The sequence below is a fragment of the Callithrix jacchus genome, chromosome 5, assembly GCF_049354715.1.
Source record: "Callithrix jacchus isolate 240 chromosome 5, calJac240_pri, whole genome shotgun sequence".
NCBI lineage: Eukaryota > Metazoa > Chordata > Mammalia > Primates > Cebidae > Callithrix > Callithrix jacchus.
The window spans coordinates 158239592-158252464 of NC_133506.1; the positions used below are offsets into that span (position 1 = coordinate 158239592).

Genomic DNA, 12873 nt, shown 5'->3' on the forward strand with positions numbered 1-12873 from the left:
TGGCTCACACCTGTAATCCCGGCACTTTGGGAGGCTGGGGAGGGCGGATCACAAGGTCAGGAGATCGAGATCATCATGGCTAACATGGTGAAAGTCTCTACTAAAAATACAACAGTTAGCTGGGTGTGGTGGCACGTGCCTGTAATCCCAGCTACTCGGGAGGCTGAGGCAGGAGAATCACTTGAACCCAGGAGGCAGAGATTGCAGTTAGCCAAGATCGTGCCATTGCACTCCAGCCTGGGTGACAGAGTGAGACTCTTGTCTCAAAAAAAAAAAAAAAAAAAAGATAAGACATAAATCAGTCTGTTCATGTGTTGGTTATGACTTTTACAAAAGATATCATTTAAACGAATGAGAAATCAGTAGTATAAACTGAGTTACAACTAAATTTGGATTAAAATGTTCAACATATTAACTCTTAGCACATCCACAAAATTAGAAAGCCTATTCAAGCACTTAGCAACACACACAGAATATCTGTCATATCCATAAAGTTTATTTTAAAAAATCGTTAAAAACCATACAGGTTTAATAATATACTTAAAAAGTTGTTCCCTATGTTGAAGGAAAATACATTGGCAACATCTTCCAGACACCATCTTTATAAAAGTAAAACTTCTAGATCCTGAAATGTACTACAGTAGAGTGTACAGTGTACACTTTTCATCACAGGATTGGAATTCATTCGCCTCACTCCCCTACGCCCCACATGTGGCAGTTATTACTCCTAAATTAATGACACTCTCTCATGTTATACTACCACAGATCCTTAAATAGAGTCCATACTGCATAATTACTAACAGAGCCAGTCTTCTCTATTTGTTGTCACATATTTCATATAAGCATTTGACTTAAAGTACAAATAGAAACACTACATCCCATAATTGTAAACATTCACCAAGAGCTTCCGGAGTACATTAAGTAATAGAGGTGGCCCAAGAGTCAGTCAAGTGTTCTTCACTCACTGGATACTGCTGAGATTAGAAAAACTGTTTTGAAGGCAAATTTTCGTACGTCTTACTTGTATTTCTATAAGGACGCGGTTCTGGATATATATTTTTAGTTCAAAACACCTGAAAGTCATTCTAAAGACTACATTAAGCACCATTTTTACTTACCTGAACTATATTGAGTTAAATTCAGCAGTATGTATGATTGTTAACATCAGAAATTAAAAATAACTGCGGGTCTCCAGTTCCCTTTTGTGTATACATATAGAGTACTGAGTTCCCACTGATGCTAACAGAAACCGCTCATGCACACCAAGGGCAGTAACTCCCCCAGGGCCACGTGCAACCCCGACGTCTGAGGCACAACTATTACTTCTGTCAGTGGATGCTATACAAGCATGTTTAAGGCTGTATTCGGCTATAAAGAGTTCAATCTACTCTTTAATATTCTTTCTATTAGATCACATACACAATTCAAAATTTTATAGGACAGGAGGTGAAAAGTCTCCAAACACCTTTGAAATACCATTCTCCGTACAACTTACTGTCAGCATATTTACATAGGGGAGTGTTCCATACTTAAAACCATCCTTTAAAATGCAATCACAATTTTCAAATTGTTGTCACAATTTCTCCAGGATTATCCTCATTCTCATTTTCTGACTTTCGGCCACCTTCACATTTGTCAGATTGTTCACTGCAGTTCTTAGGCAATTCTGATGCTGTTACAAAGTAGTCACTGCCACCCACTTTGGGACAGGCTTGGTTGCAAAGAAAATGGTGTTCCTGGCGCTGGAGGATAAGTAGGGAGCCCATCAGGCTGAGCTGCATAGCTCTCCAGAGCAGAGGCTGAATGCACCTGAGGGAAACAAGAGACTGCGGTTTAGCAGAATGCCAAGTTCAGTCAAGCCTGCGCTCGCTTGCTCATGCCACACAAACATATCCAGAATAGGAAAGAAAGACAAAACTCGGAGGCACAATAAAGTCTGCTCAGTCACCTAAATTTTTAAGAAAATGCTCAATTTTTTTCAGGTGAAGGAGATGCACAGAACTGTCGTTAAAACGTTTAATATTCTCTCAAAAGTCAATAGGTTTTCCACAGACAATCTGCTTCCACGGTCGATCGTTTTAGCTTAAATTATTATAGAAAACAAGTTAACAGTTAACTGTCATGAATAGATTCTTAAACTTTATTAAGTAAAGTCTATAAGCAGGAAAAACAATTCGTACAGATGACTACATCCTACCACGCTTGTTACGCTCCTGAAAGAAGACAAGAATAATCTGCAAATTTGGGGAGAGCTAATCATCAAATCTCTACCCATTCTGCTAAGAGCCATTTTTTGCCGAAGTTGGGATAGTGCAAATGATACTGGCAACGTCATCACTACACAAGCTAGTTACATGTTAATGGTACTGACGCCAGCCACCGCCTGCTTACCTGCTGTAACAATGCGGACTGTGCAGCTGCATTATGCTGTGATTCTTGCAACGATGACTGTGAAGGATTCTGGGAAAACCCCGGGATACCCGGGAGAGACAAAAGGCCTGGAAAAACACAACTGCCTGCAGCTTGAAGTCCAGGTGATAAACTAAAGCAATTGATAGAAAAAGAATTTAACTGCAGAGAAGACATAAAAGCCACTGCTTCCATATTTTCCAAATACAATCTTAAGATATTAAAGACCAAACATCCCTTAGAATGTATTCCTCTTTAGGAAGGACCATAAAAATCAGCCATTCTCTGATATGAAACTTCCTTTCTACTTTTAAAGTATATTATTTGAAATTCAGTAAGTCTGTTTTGCATATAATCCTTTCTGCTGTCTTATAAATAACTATCAAATACAAATCCGAAAATTATGTCAACAGGCATTAATATTTTATACAGTTATCTTAACATGGTTCATAAGATGTTTTGAGTACTGAAGTTTCAGCCCAGAAAAACATCATTTAGATTTTGACATTCATTTGGAGGACTTAAAATAAGGCTGAACTACAAGTCAGATGAAAAATAATTTTACCCTATTTGCAAAGCATCCACATACCCGGCTTGTGCAACAAGAGCAGAGTTGAAATTGGAACTGAATGCTGAGGCGAATCCTGGGAGGACCGGAGCCGGGGATGGGGCTGTGGCAGCCACAGGTAGTGGTGTGACAGCTGCAACTGTAGAGGGTGCCTGCAGCCCCGGGAATGAGGCAAGAGCAGGGGTAACGCTTGGGGTATTAGAGACAGAAAAGCCTGGGTAGGAGGGATTTGAGGATGACAGAGGTCCTTGAGTAACTGAGAACAGGGAGGGAACAGCAGTGGACAGGCTGAGGGGGAAAGGTGCTGCTGAGACTGGTGCTGAAGCAGAAAGCCCTGAGAGAACAGCTGCCGTGGAGCTGGCATGAGGGACGGATGTGGAGGTGGCAGTGGTAGATGAGGTGGCTATCAGTGACCCTGGGACAGATACTGCTGGATTAAGAGATGGGTTGCCAGTTAAAGGAAAACTGTTGGTCAATGAAGTAAAAGGAGGAAGAGCAGTGAATACTGGTGCGATAGGAGTGGAGGACCCATGTGGGGGAAGGGAAATAGAGGAAAGGGGATTTGAACCATTTAAGGGAGTACTCAAGCTGGAGAGACCGGACAATGCAGGATTAAGGCAAGTAGATAAACTGATGGGCACAGATGTTGAAGTATACGCACGGCCCAATGTCCCTGACAAACCTAAAGTGCCATGAGAGGAATTCCCGGAATGAGACGGGCCCTTGAAGGCCGAGGGAGTAGGACTCGTGGGCTCAGTTTTGATCATAACAGGAAGAGTTGTTATAGCAGGGGTAGATGAAATATGCAGATCTGAGGTACCTGGGTGGGGGCCATGCAAAAGGGGGACTGAGGAGCCACAGCTAACTGGTGCTGACGTGGCAGCTGACACAGCAGTGGCTAAAGGAGACTGTACAGGCAAAGTCGGGGGAGTGGAAGTTGAGTTAGCCACAGGAGATGACAGGCCTGGGAACAGGGCCAACCCTGGAGTGGAAGTCCTCTGTGGGGCGGGGATGGCCGATGGAGCAAAGCACTTGTTAGGGGCTGAAGCAGAAGAGTCAGAGTTCTGAAGAGTAAGAGAAGACATGGAAGCCAGCCCACTTGTGACAGCTGGGGATAAAACAGAGGAGTTGATTAAATTGGTGTCATTGGATGTCAGAAAGCCTTTTAAAGCAGACAAAAGAGGACTGTTCACACCAAGTGAACCGGCAACACTGGGAGTACAACCACCAGCAATCACAGGAGTCAGGTTGGACAGGCCTTGGGATGTTGGTGGCAAGGGCAAAGGGAGCCCTGCAAAAACTGATGACAATGAAGCAGAATTGGGGTTGCTGGTGGAAGCAGCAGCAGAGCTGGTGGAAAAGGGGAGGCCAGTGAAAGGGGCAGACGAAGAAGCAAATGTTTCACTGGAAGCAAGAGTGGACCTTGGTGCAGATGTGGCCTGAGGGGCGGGGGTAGGAGTAGCAGAAGGACCTGGCAGTGACACTAGGCCAGAAAAAATGGAAGGAATAGGAGCAGTGGTCGTACTGTGGATGGATGTAACAGGTGCAGCGGCCAACGAAGGGGTTCTGATAACTGTTGGGTTTGGCGTTGATGGCTGAGCTGTGTGAATGGCTGAGGAGACCTGCCCTGGGAACACAGGAAGGACAGTATTCGGCAGGTTCATTGCAGAAACGGTGGCAGCTGCTGATGCTGATGGATGACTGATTGCCTTGACTGGGGATGCAGTAGGAACAGGAGTTGCAGCAGGTGTTGAAGGATTAGAACCATGAGGAGAAAAGAGTTGACTTGCTGGGGTGGAAAATGCTATATGGAAGGGGAAAAAGGCAAGAAAGAATGTATCATCATGCCGAAATGTCAAATTTTAAATAAAAAAAAGCATAACCATTTTTTCTAATATGTAACAAATACCAAAGAAAAACTGACAGGTGTGTAACAGGCTCTTATCATATCTAAATTGCTGGGTTCCATTTCTTAGATCTCTACTCTGGAGCCAGTCAGATCCAGTTGTTGTCTACATCCTGCTCTTGAGAAGCTTGCAAAGCGTCCTTTCATATTTTTCCACTTTTTAAAAATTCAAAGCATTTATTTTAATTTTGATTAGTGATGCTTCACTGACTGTACCTCTAATTCTTTCAATCGATTTATCTAGAATAATAAACAAACACAAGCCGGTCCCTCTCATAGGAGCCTTCACAACATGGCTTCTCTCGCAGGGCCAAACAAGGAACGGTTCCAAGGATTCATACCCATCTCTCAAGCATAGTTTGTTGCCACTCCGGGAGTTGAATCTAATATTCCAGATGGTTAACCTGTACAGTTCCCTCACCCCACCCCCATACATGTGCTCACACAGACCACTCTACACAACATTAACCCCCAACCTTTACCTGGCAATTCCTTTAGGGGCACAAGCTGTGTCTAATTCATCTTTATAGTCTGAGTACTAGTGCAGAGCACAGCACCTGCGTACCTGATGAGTGTCTGCTGTGCTGGATATATCATGATTACCTCAAACTGCAGTTCCCAAACCCACTCAAGGACTATTCTCAACACTGTTTCTAGAGTTGACTATAGTATTTTTATTCTGACAAACTCTACAAATAATAAGCATTTTGGGGGATGACGTGGGTTCCTCTGTGAATGTACTTCACCTGTGACAATCTTGGCGTCAAGGGAAACTAGGACTTAGGTAGCTAACATCATAAAGACAACTATCATCTGGTACTGTACTCACATCCAATTCTGTTTCAGTTGTAAACAGAGAATGTTCCTGTTGCAGTGACAATCAACTGACAAATATTTTCAGGGACTAAGACATCTTAAAATGTATGTATAATTGACTCTTTTGACATAAGAAAGCTGACATGGTCAATGAATACACTATGCTACTCATAGATGGGAAGGGACAATATTAAAAAAATGGAGGTAAACAACACATACACAGTTCATTTGCACTAAGTGCAGGCCAAAGGGTGTCACATTGGGCTGAACAAATTTTGTAGTTGTTTTAGAAAAAAAAAAAATGGCTTGTCAATTGACAAGCAGTATATTAGAGTACATAAACTGCAAACTCAAAAGTCCTTAAGTCTGGACGAATCTTCTTTTTCTGAGACAGAGTCTTGCTGTCACCCAGGCTGGAGCGCAGCGGCACAATCTCAGCTCACTGCAACCTCCACCTCCTGGTTCAAGCGATTCTCCTGCCTCAGCCTCCTTCATAGCTGGGATTACAGGCACACGCCACCAAGCCCAGCTAATTTTTGTATATTTAGTATAGATAGAGTTTCACCATGCTGGTCAGGCTGGTCTCGAACTCCTGACCTCGTGATCTGCCCGCCTCGGCCTCCCAAAGTGCTGGGATTATAGGTGTGAAGCACTGTGTCAGGGCCATCCGAACCCTTTTAATGGTTGTAAGCAGTGTTTTGGTTTCAGCAAAATAAGACTATCATTTAAAACTTAAGAGTACTTATAAAAATGGATTTGTACTTTTTTGTATTTAATTTCTTTTAATAAGAACTAGAAGCATAAGGAATATATACCTAATCTTTTGTTTGTAAATAATGTACCAAAAAGGCATTAAGTCCATAGATGTTGGATACCATTTGAGAATTCACCATCTTATTAAACTACATGTTGAAGACCACGCAGCTAATGACGAATCTAAGGTAAAACCAAGTTATCCTAGAGTGTTCTCTATAGGAGCCTCTGTTGGGTATCTTTTTATTTAATAAAGCAAAAGCTATGCATTATTACTCAGCACCTGCGGGTAAAAATGAAACAAAAATCAAAACATTCCAACCACATACCTTAATAAACAGCACTTTCCTGTCATTTAATGTGGTTATTAACCATAAAACATGATCTGCCTGTCAAATCCTGTGCTAAGTCAGGCCCATGATTTCACTTGTCCTCAAAATAACCCTCTGACCAACACCCTCATTTTATAGATGGGCAATCTGAGGCTTGCTGTGGCTAAGCAACTAGATAAAATATCATGCAGCTACTACATAGTGGAGCCAAGACTTGAACCTGGGTCTTTCAGACTGACATCTTTAACTGCTATACTAGTTTATCTTAATTTCTGTTCTTGATATAGTTCCAAAAGGAAAAAACAAAATCTTAATCATGCTAACATCATACAACATAGGAAACGAAATATGCTATTCCTGCCCATGGTACTTAACAACAACTGACCTGACTGATTACTACCCTTCAAAAACATTTGAACATAAAATAATGAAGTTTAACACACAAGCAGAAGTTTCCTTACTCTCCGTTACACAGGAGTTACATTACCAGTATAAGGTCACAAAGCTAGGTGGTGCCAGAGGAAGGATAAGAAACTGGGTGTCCTGACACCTCCCTTAGCGTTCTTCATACCCCACTATGCTACCTCCTTTAGAAACGACCAGCTCAGAAGCACCTGCTAAGCACTGTTCTCAGGGAATGGAATTCTCCCACTGAGACTCCTAACCATGTACAATGGTTAGACTCATGTGCTACTTTGCTACACAAGAATCCATGTCAGTTTTTGTCTCATACAAGGAAGCCTCTCCTTCCTGACCACACAGATTTTTATCTAGGGAGAAAACACAACGTTGCAGCACTGCTGCCATCTGGAGGCACTATGTAGGACACACTTCATTGTTATTTCTCAATTCCATTTTCTGCTTTGGTGCCCCTTGTTCTTTTCTACATTAAGATATGCTTAATATCACTTATTGAAATAATTAAATCTAAAAATAGAATCTGACTAGCATTTGTCAAAAAGGATTTTTATCACCCCATGTGTTTATATCAAAAAAGAAACGAGGTTTCCAGTATCACAGAATGTAAAGTGAATGCGGACGTAACTCTACGTAGTATTTAAATTAGACTGCGAGGTTTGCAAATTGCATACAAGGTTCTAAGATTAATTTTAAATCCAGTTAATATGTGCATTTCATGTTATGTATATAAAATGTAACACCAGCAAACCAATTTTAACAAGCGTTATATTCTTTAACTTGAAATTTTTCCTAAAACCTAACAATTCCAAATACACTCAACTCAAATTATTCTCGGTGAAAAACAGAACAGACAACCATGACAGATATCCATCATCTTTGGATCAAATTTGGTACTTACTTTGATTCTGTATAGGTTTTGACTGATTGGAAAGGTCTTCACTCTCTGTATAAAAATAAATAAAAGTTCATTTTAAAATTTAATAAAAAATCTGCCAACACAATAAACAGAGATTTGGATTAAAAAGAAAAATGCAAGATATAAATATATATGTACACTGTGTTAGGAAACAAAATGTACACATATGGAAAAAGAAAACAGAAGAAAAATGGTAGTAACTCTACTACTATTACTACTAATACTTTACTACTCTATGTGAAGATCAGGAGGATTACAAGCAACTGAGCAAGCGCTCTTTTCTCCCCTAGCATCTCCATCTCAGCTTGTCAAGTTTTAAATACACACTGTTAATTTTATATATGCACTGTATTCAAGAGCACTTTCTGGAAAGATGCTGGCTCGAGGGTGCCATCCACAAGAAAGTGCACTCTGCAGCTGCAGTGCAGAGAGGACCACTGTCACTGGCTGAGCTGACAGCTCCGAGCACCAGTGTTTACAGGAATGGGAAAACTGGGAAGTGAAAGGTGGCAGCTGGATAGAATTCACTGCCATTCACTGTGAATTGCCCAAGCCAACAGAAAGAAATTGCTCTGCCCATTTGCTGTACGCAGCTCTGGGAAAGGCCCTGTATTAGGTAGTTGAGGCTGAATGGAAGTCTGTGATATTGACAACCTAAAGCATACCCCTCAAGGGAAAGGATCTATCCAACCAGCCCATTAGCAAAGGATATAAAGGAGGAAAAATTTACCCTCTTAGAGCTTGACAACAACTGCCCAAGAAACCAATACTGTGACAGGCATATGGTGTAAAAGAAACCTCCATGCCTTGGTATAATGAGCAAAGAAAAAGCACAGCTAGTTTAAGGAATTCACAAGTTTGACTGAGGTGACAACAAATAACCACCAAAACAATGGAGATTACATTAAAGAAAAAGGAGTTTTAAAACCTGTACTTCTCTCTCCCTCCCTCTCTCCCTGTCTCTCTCTCTCTCACACACACACACACACACACACACACCCCTCTATACCAGGAAATAAGCAGAGAAGACTTCTACATATAAAAATCTGATTCCAAATTAACAAATGAAAAGAATAAACATTAGAAATAAAATGACTAAAAGTTATGGTTGGAAATGAAACAAATACCACTTAGAATGTCAACAAATAAAAACAAAAAATTTAAAGGAAAAGTTGTCATAAATGAATAGGTAACAGGCTTCTTAGAAGGCAAATTTAATACATGTGAAATAAGAGTAGTGGAAGGAGGGGAAAAAAAGCAGATGAAAATGCAACAATTAAAAGAATAAAAATAAAATTTTCCTAAGCTTCAAAGACTTGAGTTCTCACATCCAAACGACTTACAGAGTGACAGAAAAGATTAATGACAAGCTGCACACCTAAACATCCTGGTAAGATTTCTGAAATCCAAAGATAAGAAACATTCTTTGTAAGCTTACAGAAAGACACTAAGTTCCCAATAAAGAAAATTATCTGGAATTGGATTTTCCATCCACAACTCTATACATGTGTCCTTTCTGAATAAATTTCTTAAAGACGTTTTCTACCAAAAAAATTGGCACATCCGGACAAAGAATGAAACAACGGAAGAAACAAGAAGTCAAGATCAAAGGCAATTTTAAAGAAATTAAATATCAGAACCAAAATGTATAGTACCCCAACCAGACACACAAACTGATTTCAAAAAGGAGAGAAGATGGAATTGAAATGATGAATAAACAGTCTTCAGTTTTGTATATCGACAACCATTAAGAACAGGAAGGTAACCATTGGTGAAAATTTCTAAGATTGGGTAGGGTCAAGAAGAGAATAGTTGTTAAAAAAATAAAATGGCAATTTGACCTATACAATTTAGCAAAGGTAAGGAAAAAAACGAATAAAAGAATAATAAAAATAAAAAGGAAGGACTAAGAACAAATGTGTAATATTATTAAAAACTCCTATTAAAAGTCTAATAGGTTTAAAAATAAAAATTCAGCTATATATAATTTACAAACCAAGACAACCTACCAAATAAAATCATGGGGGAAAAAAATGGAAAATAAAGGTACAGGCAAAATCTTTTTTTTTTTTTTTTTTTTTTGAGATGGGAGTTTCACTCTTGTTACCCAGGCTGGAGTGCAATGGCGCGATCTCAGCTCACCGCAACCTCCGCCTCCTGGGTTCAGGCAATTCTCCTGCCTCAGCCTCCTGAGTAGTTGGGATTACGGGCACTCGCCACCATGCCCAGCTAATTTTTTGTATTTTTAGTAGAGATGGGGTTTCACCATGTTGACCAGGATGGTCTCGATCTCTTGACCTCGGGATCCACCCGCCTCGGCCTCCCAAAGTGCTGGGATTACAGGCTTGAGCCACCACGCCCGGCCCAGGCAAAATAATTTTTATAAAATAAGTCAGAATAATATTATTACTCAATAAGGCCTATGAAACAAAGAAATGTTTTATAGTTAAGACTGTAACTCAGTTGATATTTTATATTTAGAAAACTCAAGAGACTTAAAAAAAAGAAAAAAAACTAGAGAAACTGGTAATAAGCACCTAGAAATGAAATATTCTATTTATAATTGTAACCAAAAAATCTCTAAATTCCATAGATACAGATTTAAGGCATAGAATCTACAGGTAGAAAACTACAGTATCTTCTTGAAAAGGAATAAAATAAATCCTGGGGAAGAAAACACTACCAGCTTGACATGATATAAAGATATACACACATGACTGAATGGTAAGACTCATAAAAAGGTCAGTTCTCCTGAAATTACTATACAGCGCTCTCCTCTCTCTCTCTGTGCCCCCCACACCTGTTATTTTAAGTTGCATAAAATGATCTTAAGATTCAGATACAAGTTTTCTAGTAAGAAAAATATAAAAACATTATAGGTGGGAGCTTGTCTTATGAAATATCAGGACACGCTACAAACCTGCTAGTAACATTAGTATGAATATAATCATAAAGTAATGGCAGTGGAATTTTAATAAATAACTCATACCTGTGTGTGTGTGTGTGTGTGTGTGTGTGTGTGTGTGTGTATGAAACGTAAGATAAATGTGGTATTTCCAATTAGTGGGGATGACAGATTAGTTAATAAATGGTGCTAGCACAACTGGCCACCATTTGGGGAAAGATTAAGACAAACCTCTATTTCATCCCCTTCATGAAATGAGATTCCAGATGGAGTTATCTTTTAAGACCTACACTATCTAAACCACCCCAGGATAAGAAGATCTTAACCAAGGCAACTTGGTTCCAAGTTTGCTCTCATAGCTTGTTTTTGTCTAGGCAAATGTATAAAACTCAAACTCTAAGGGCAAAAGGTACCATAAAAAAGGGCAGGAAATAAAATGATAATTTTGGAAAAAATCTTTGCAACTTTCATCAGTCAGTGTACTCAACTCCTGCCTAGTAAAACAACAACAAAAGAATTATATATTATTAACCAACTTAAAAGTCTCTAGGAAGGGCAAGAAAATAATTAAGCTCTATTCCTATTGCACACATATACAAAAATATGAAGGCTGGTCAAACTAAAAGCTATACATTTTAAAGAACCACTTTAAAACTAATTAGAGAATATACATGGTATTTTCATACTGCTGGGGTGAGGAAGAATTTCCTAAGCAAGATACAAACTCATGAGTCAAACAAACGACAATTGACATAAATAAAAGTTAAATTTCTGTTACAAAAAAACCCCCCACAAAAACGTAAGCTAAATTAGTCTCCCAGACTGGCAACGTTAAAAACGGGAAATCTTCCGTGTTGAAAGGGTTTGAAGAAACCATTCTCACATACTGTTATGGACAGGTATAAACTGGTAAAGGGTTTTTGGAGAATAGTTTGACAATATATGGGGAACCACTTATTCTTCATATCCCATGTTACCGAAAGACCGAATGAAGAAGGTCGGCCTGGTAAGTGTTGGGGAGTCTTAGTCCTTCTCACTGCTTTATAATGAGCCCTTCCTCGCCATGATAGGAGTAATTTACCCAAATGATGGCATGTGTTAAGTAATGACGCTTCTCCATAGCACATCAAAGTTTTACTACTCATGAGAAATAGTTCTTTTTCCCATAACTAGCCTGTGTTCACATATGTGGCCCAAGGCCACTCGAATTGTCTTTATGCCATTAGCGAAGTGAATAGGGAGACAACCATGCCAACTGGCAGTGGAACTCAGGCTACAGTGGGCTGAATTCCAGCTCCCTTCCTACCTCTGCTAGGCTCCCTCCCCAAGTAATTACTCTTGTCAACTGCATGTGATAAACTGCCTTTGGGCAGAGTATTCTTTGCTACCCTGTCAACTCCATACATATTCATCCATCAATTTCAGTTTCTGACACCTCAATTTCAGTTTCTCAGCTTGCTGAGTCAGAAAGATGCCTAGCTTAGTGTCCAAAGATTCTTAACAAAAGTCTGGAGGCAGAAAGTCCCCCAGATCTCTTCAACCTGGCACTTAATAAAGATCCTTGAAAAAAGGTTGATACTTTGATCTCTCTTGGGTTTTCTGTGCACAAATCCTAGTATTCCCTAAACTTGCTTGAAGAACCACCAGTAGATCATTAAAAAATAAAAATACCAGGCACCCCGCACAATACACTGAATAGAATCGCTACAAGTGGGGAACTAAGGATATTTTTTAAAAGCCCTGGGTAGTTCTAGGCTACAGAGAAACCACCACATTGTTACCTTGTCATTCCTCATATTTCACTATCAGTCTGTTTTTACCTGTTTCTTCCTCAACTTAATTAAATGA

The 12873-nt window shown here is 39.8% G+C and overlaps 1 protein-coding gene across 3 annotated transcripts in view; it reads right to left on the reverse strand.

Moving 5' to 3' along the window:
* Nucleotides 1-478: 478 nt before the first annotated feature.
* Nucleotides 479-12873, reverse strand: part of PROSER1 (proline and serine rich 1) — a 29396-nt gene continuing 17001 nt past the window's right edge. For 2 of the 3 annotated variants that reach the window (XM_035302523.3, XM_008998165.5), the window contains exons 11-14: nucleotides 8103-8147; nucleotides 2999-4781; nucleotides 2392-2542; nucleotides 479-1809 (exon numbers count right to left, since the gene is read on the reverse strand). In XM_035302523.3, coding sequence (XP_035158414.1) covers nucleotides 1687-1809; nucleotides 2392-2542; nucleotides 2999-4781; nucleotides 8103-8147 — 2102 coding nt within the window. In that variant the 3' untranslated portion in view covers nucleotides 479-1686. The remainder of the gene's footprint in view (nucleotides 1810-2391; nucleotides 2543-2998; nucleotides 4782-8102; nucleotides 8148-12873) is intronic. The other variant, XM_078375325.1, reaches the window with a different exon arrangement.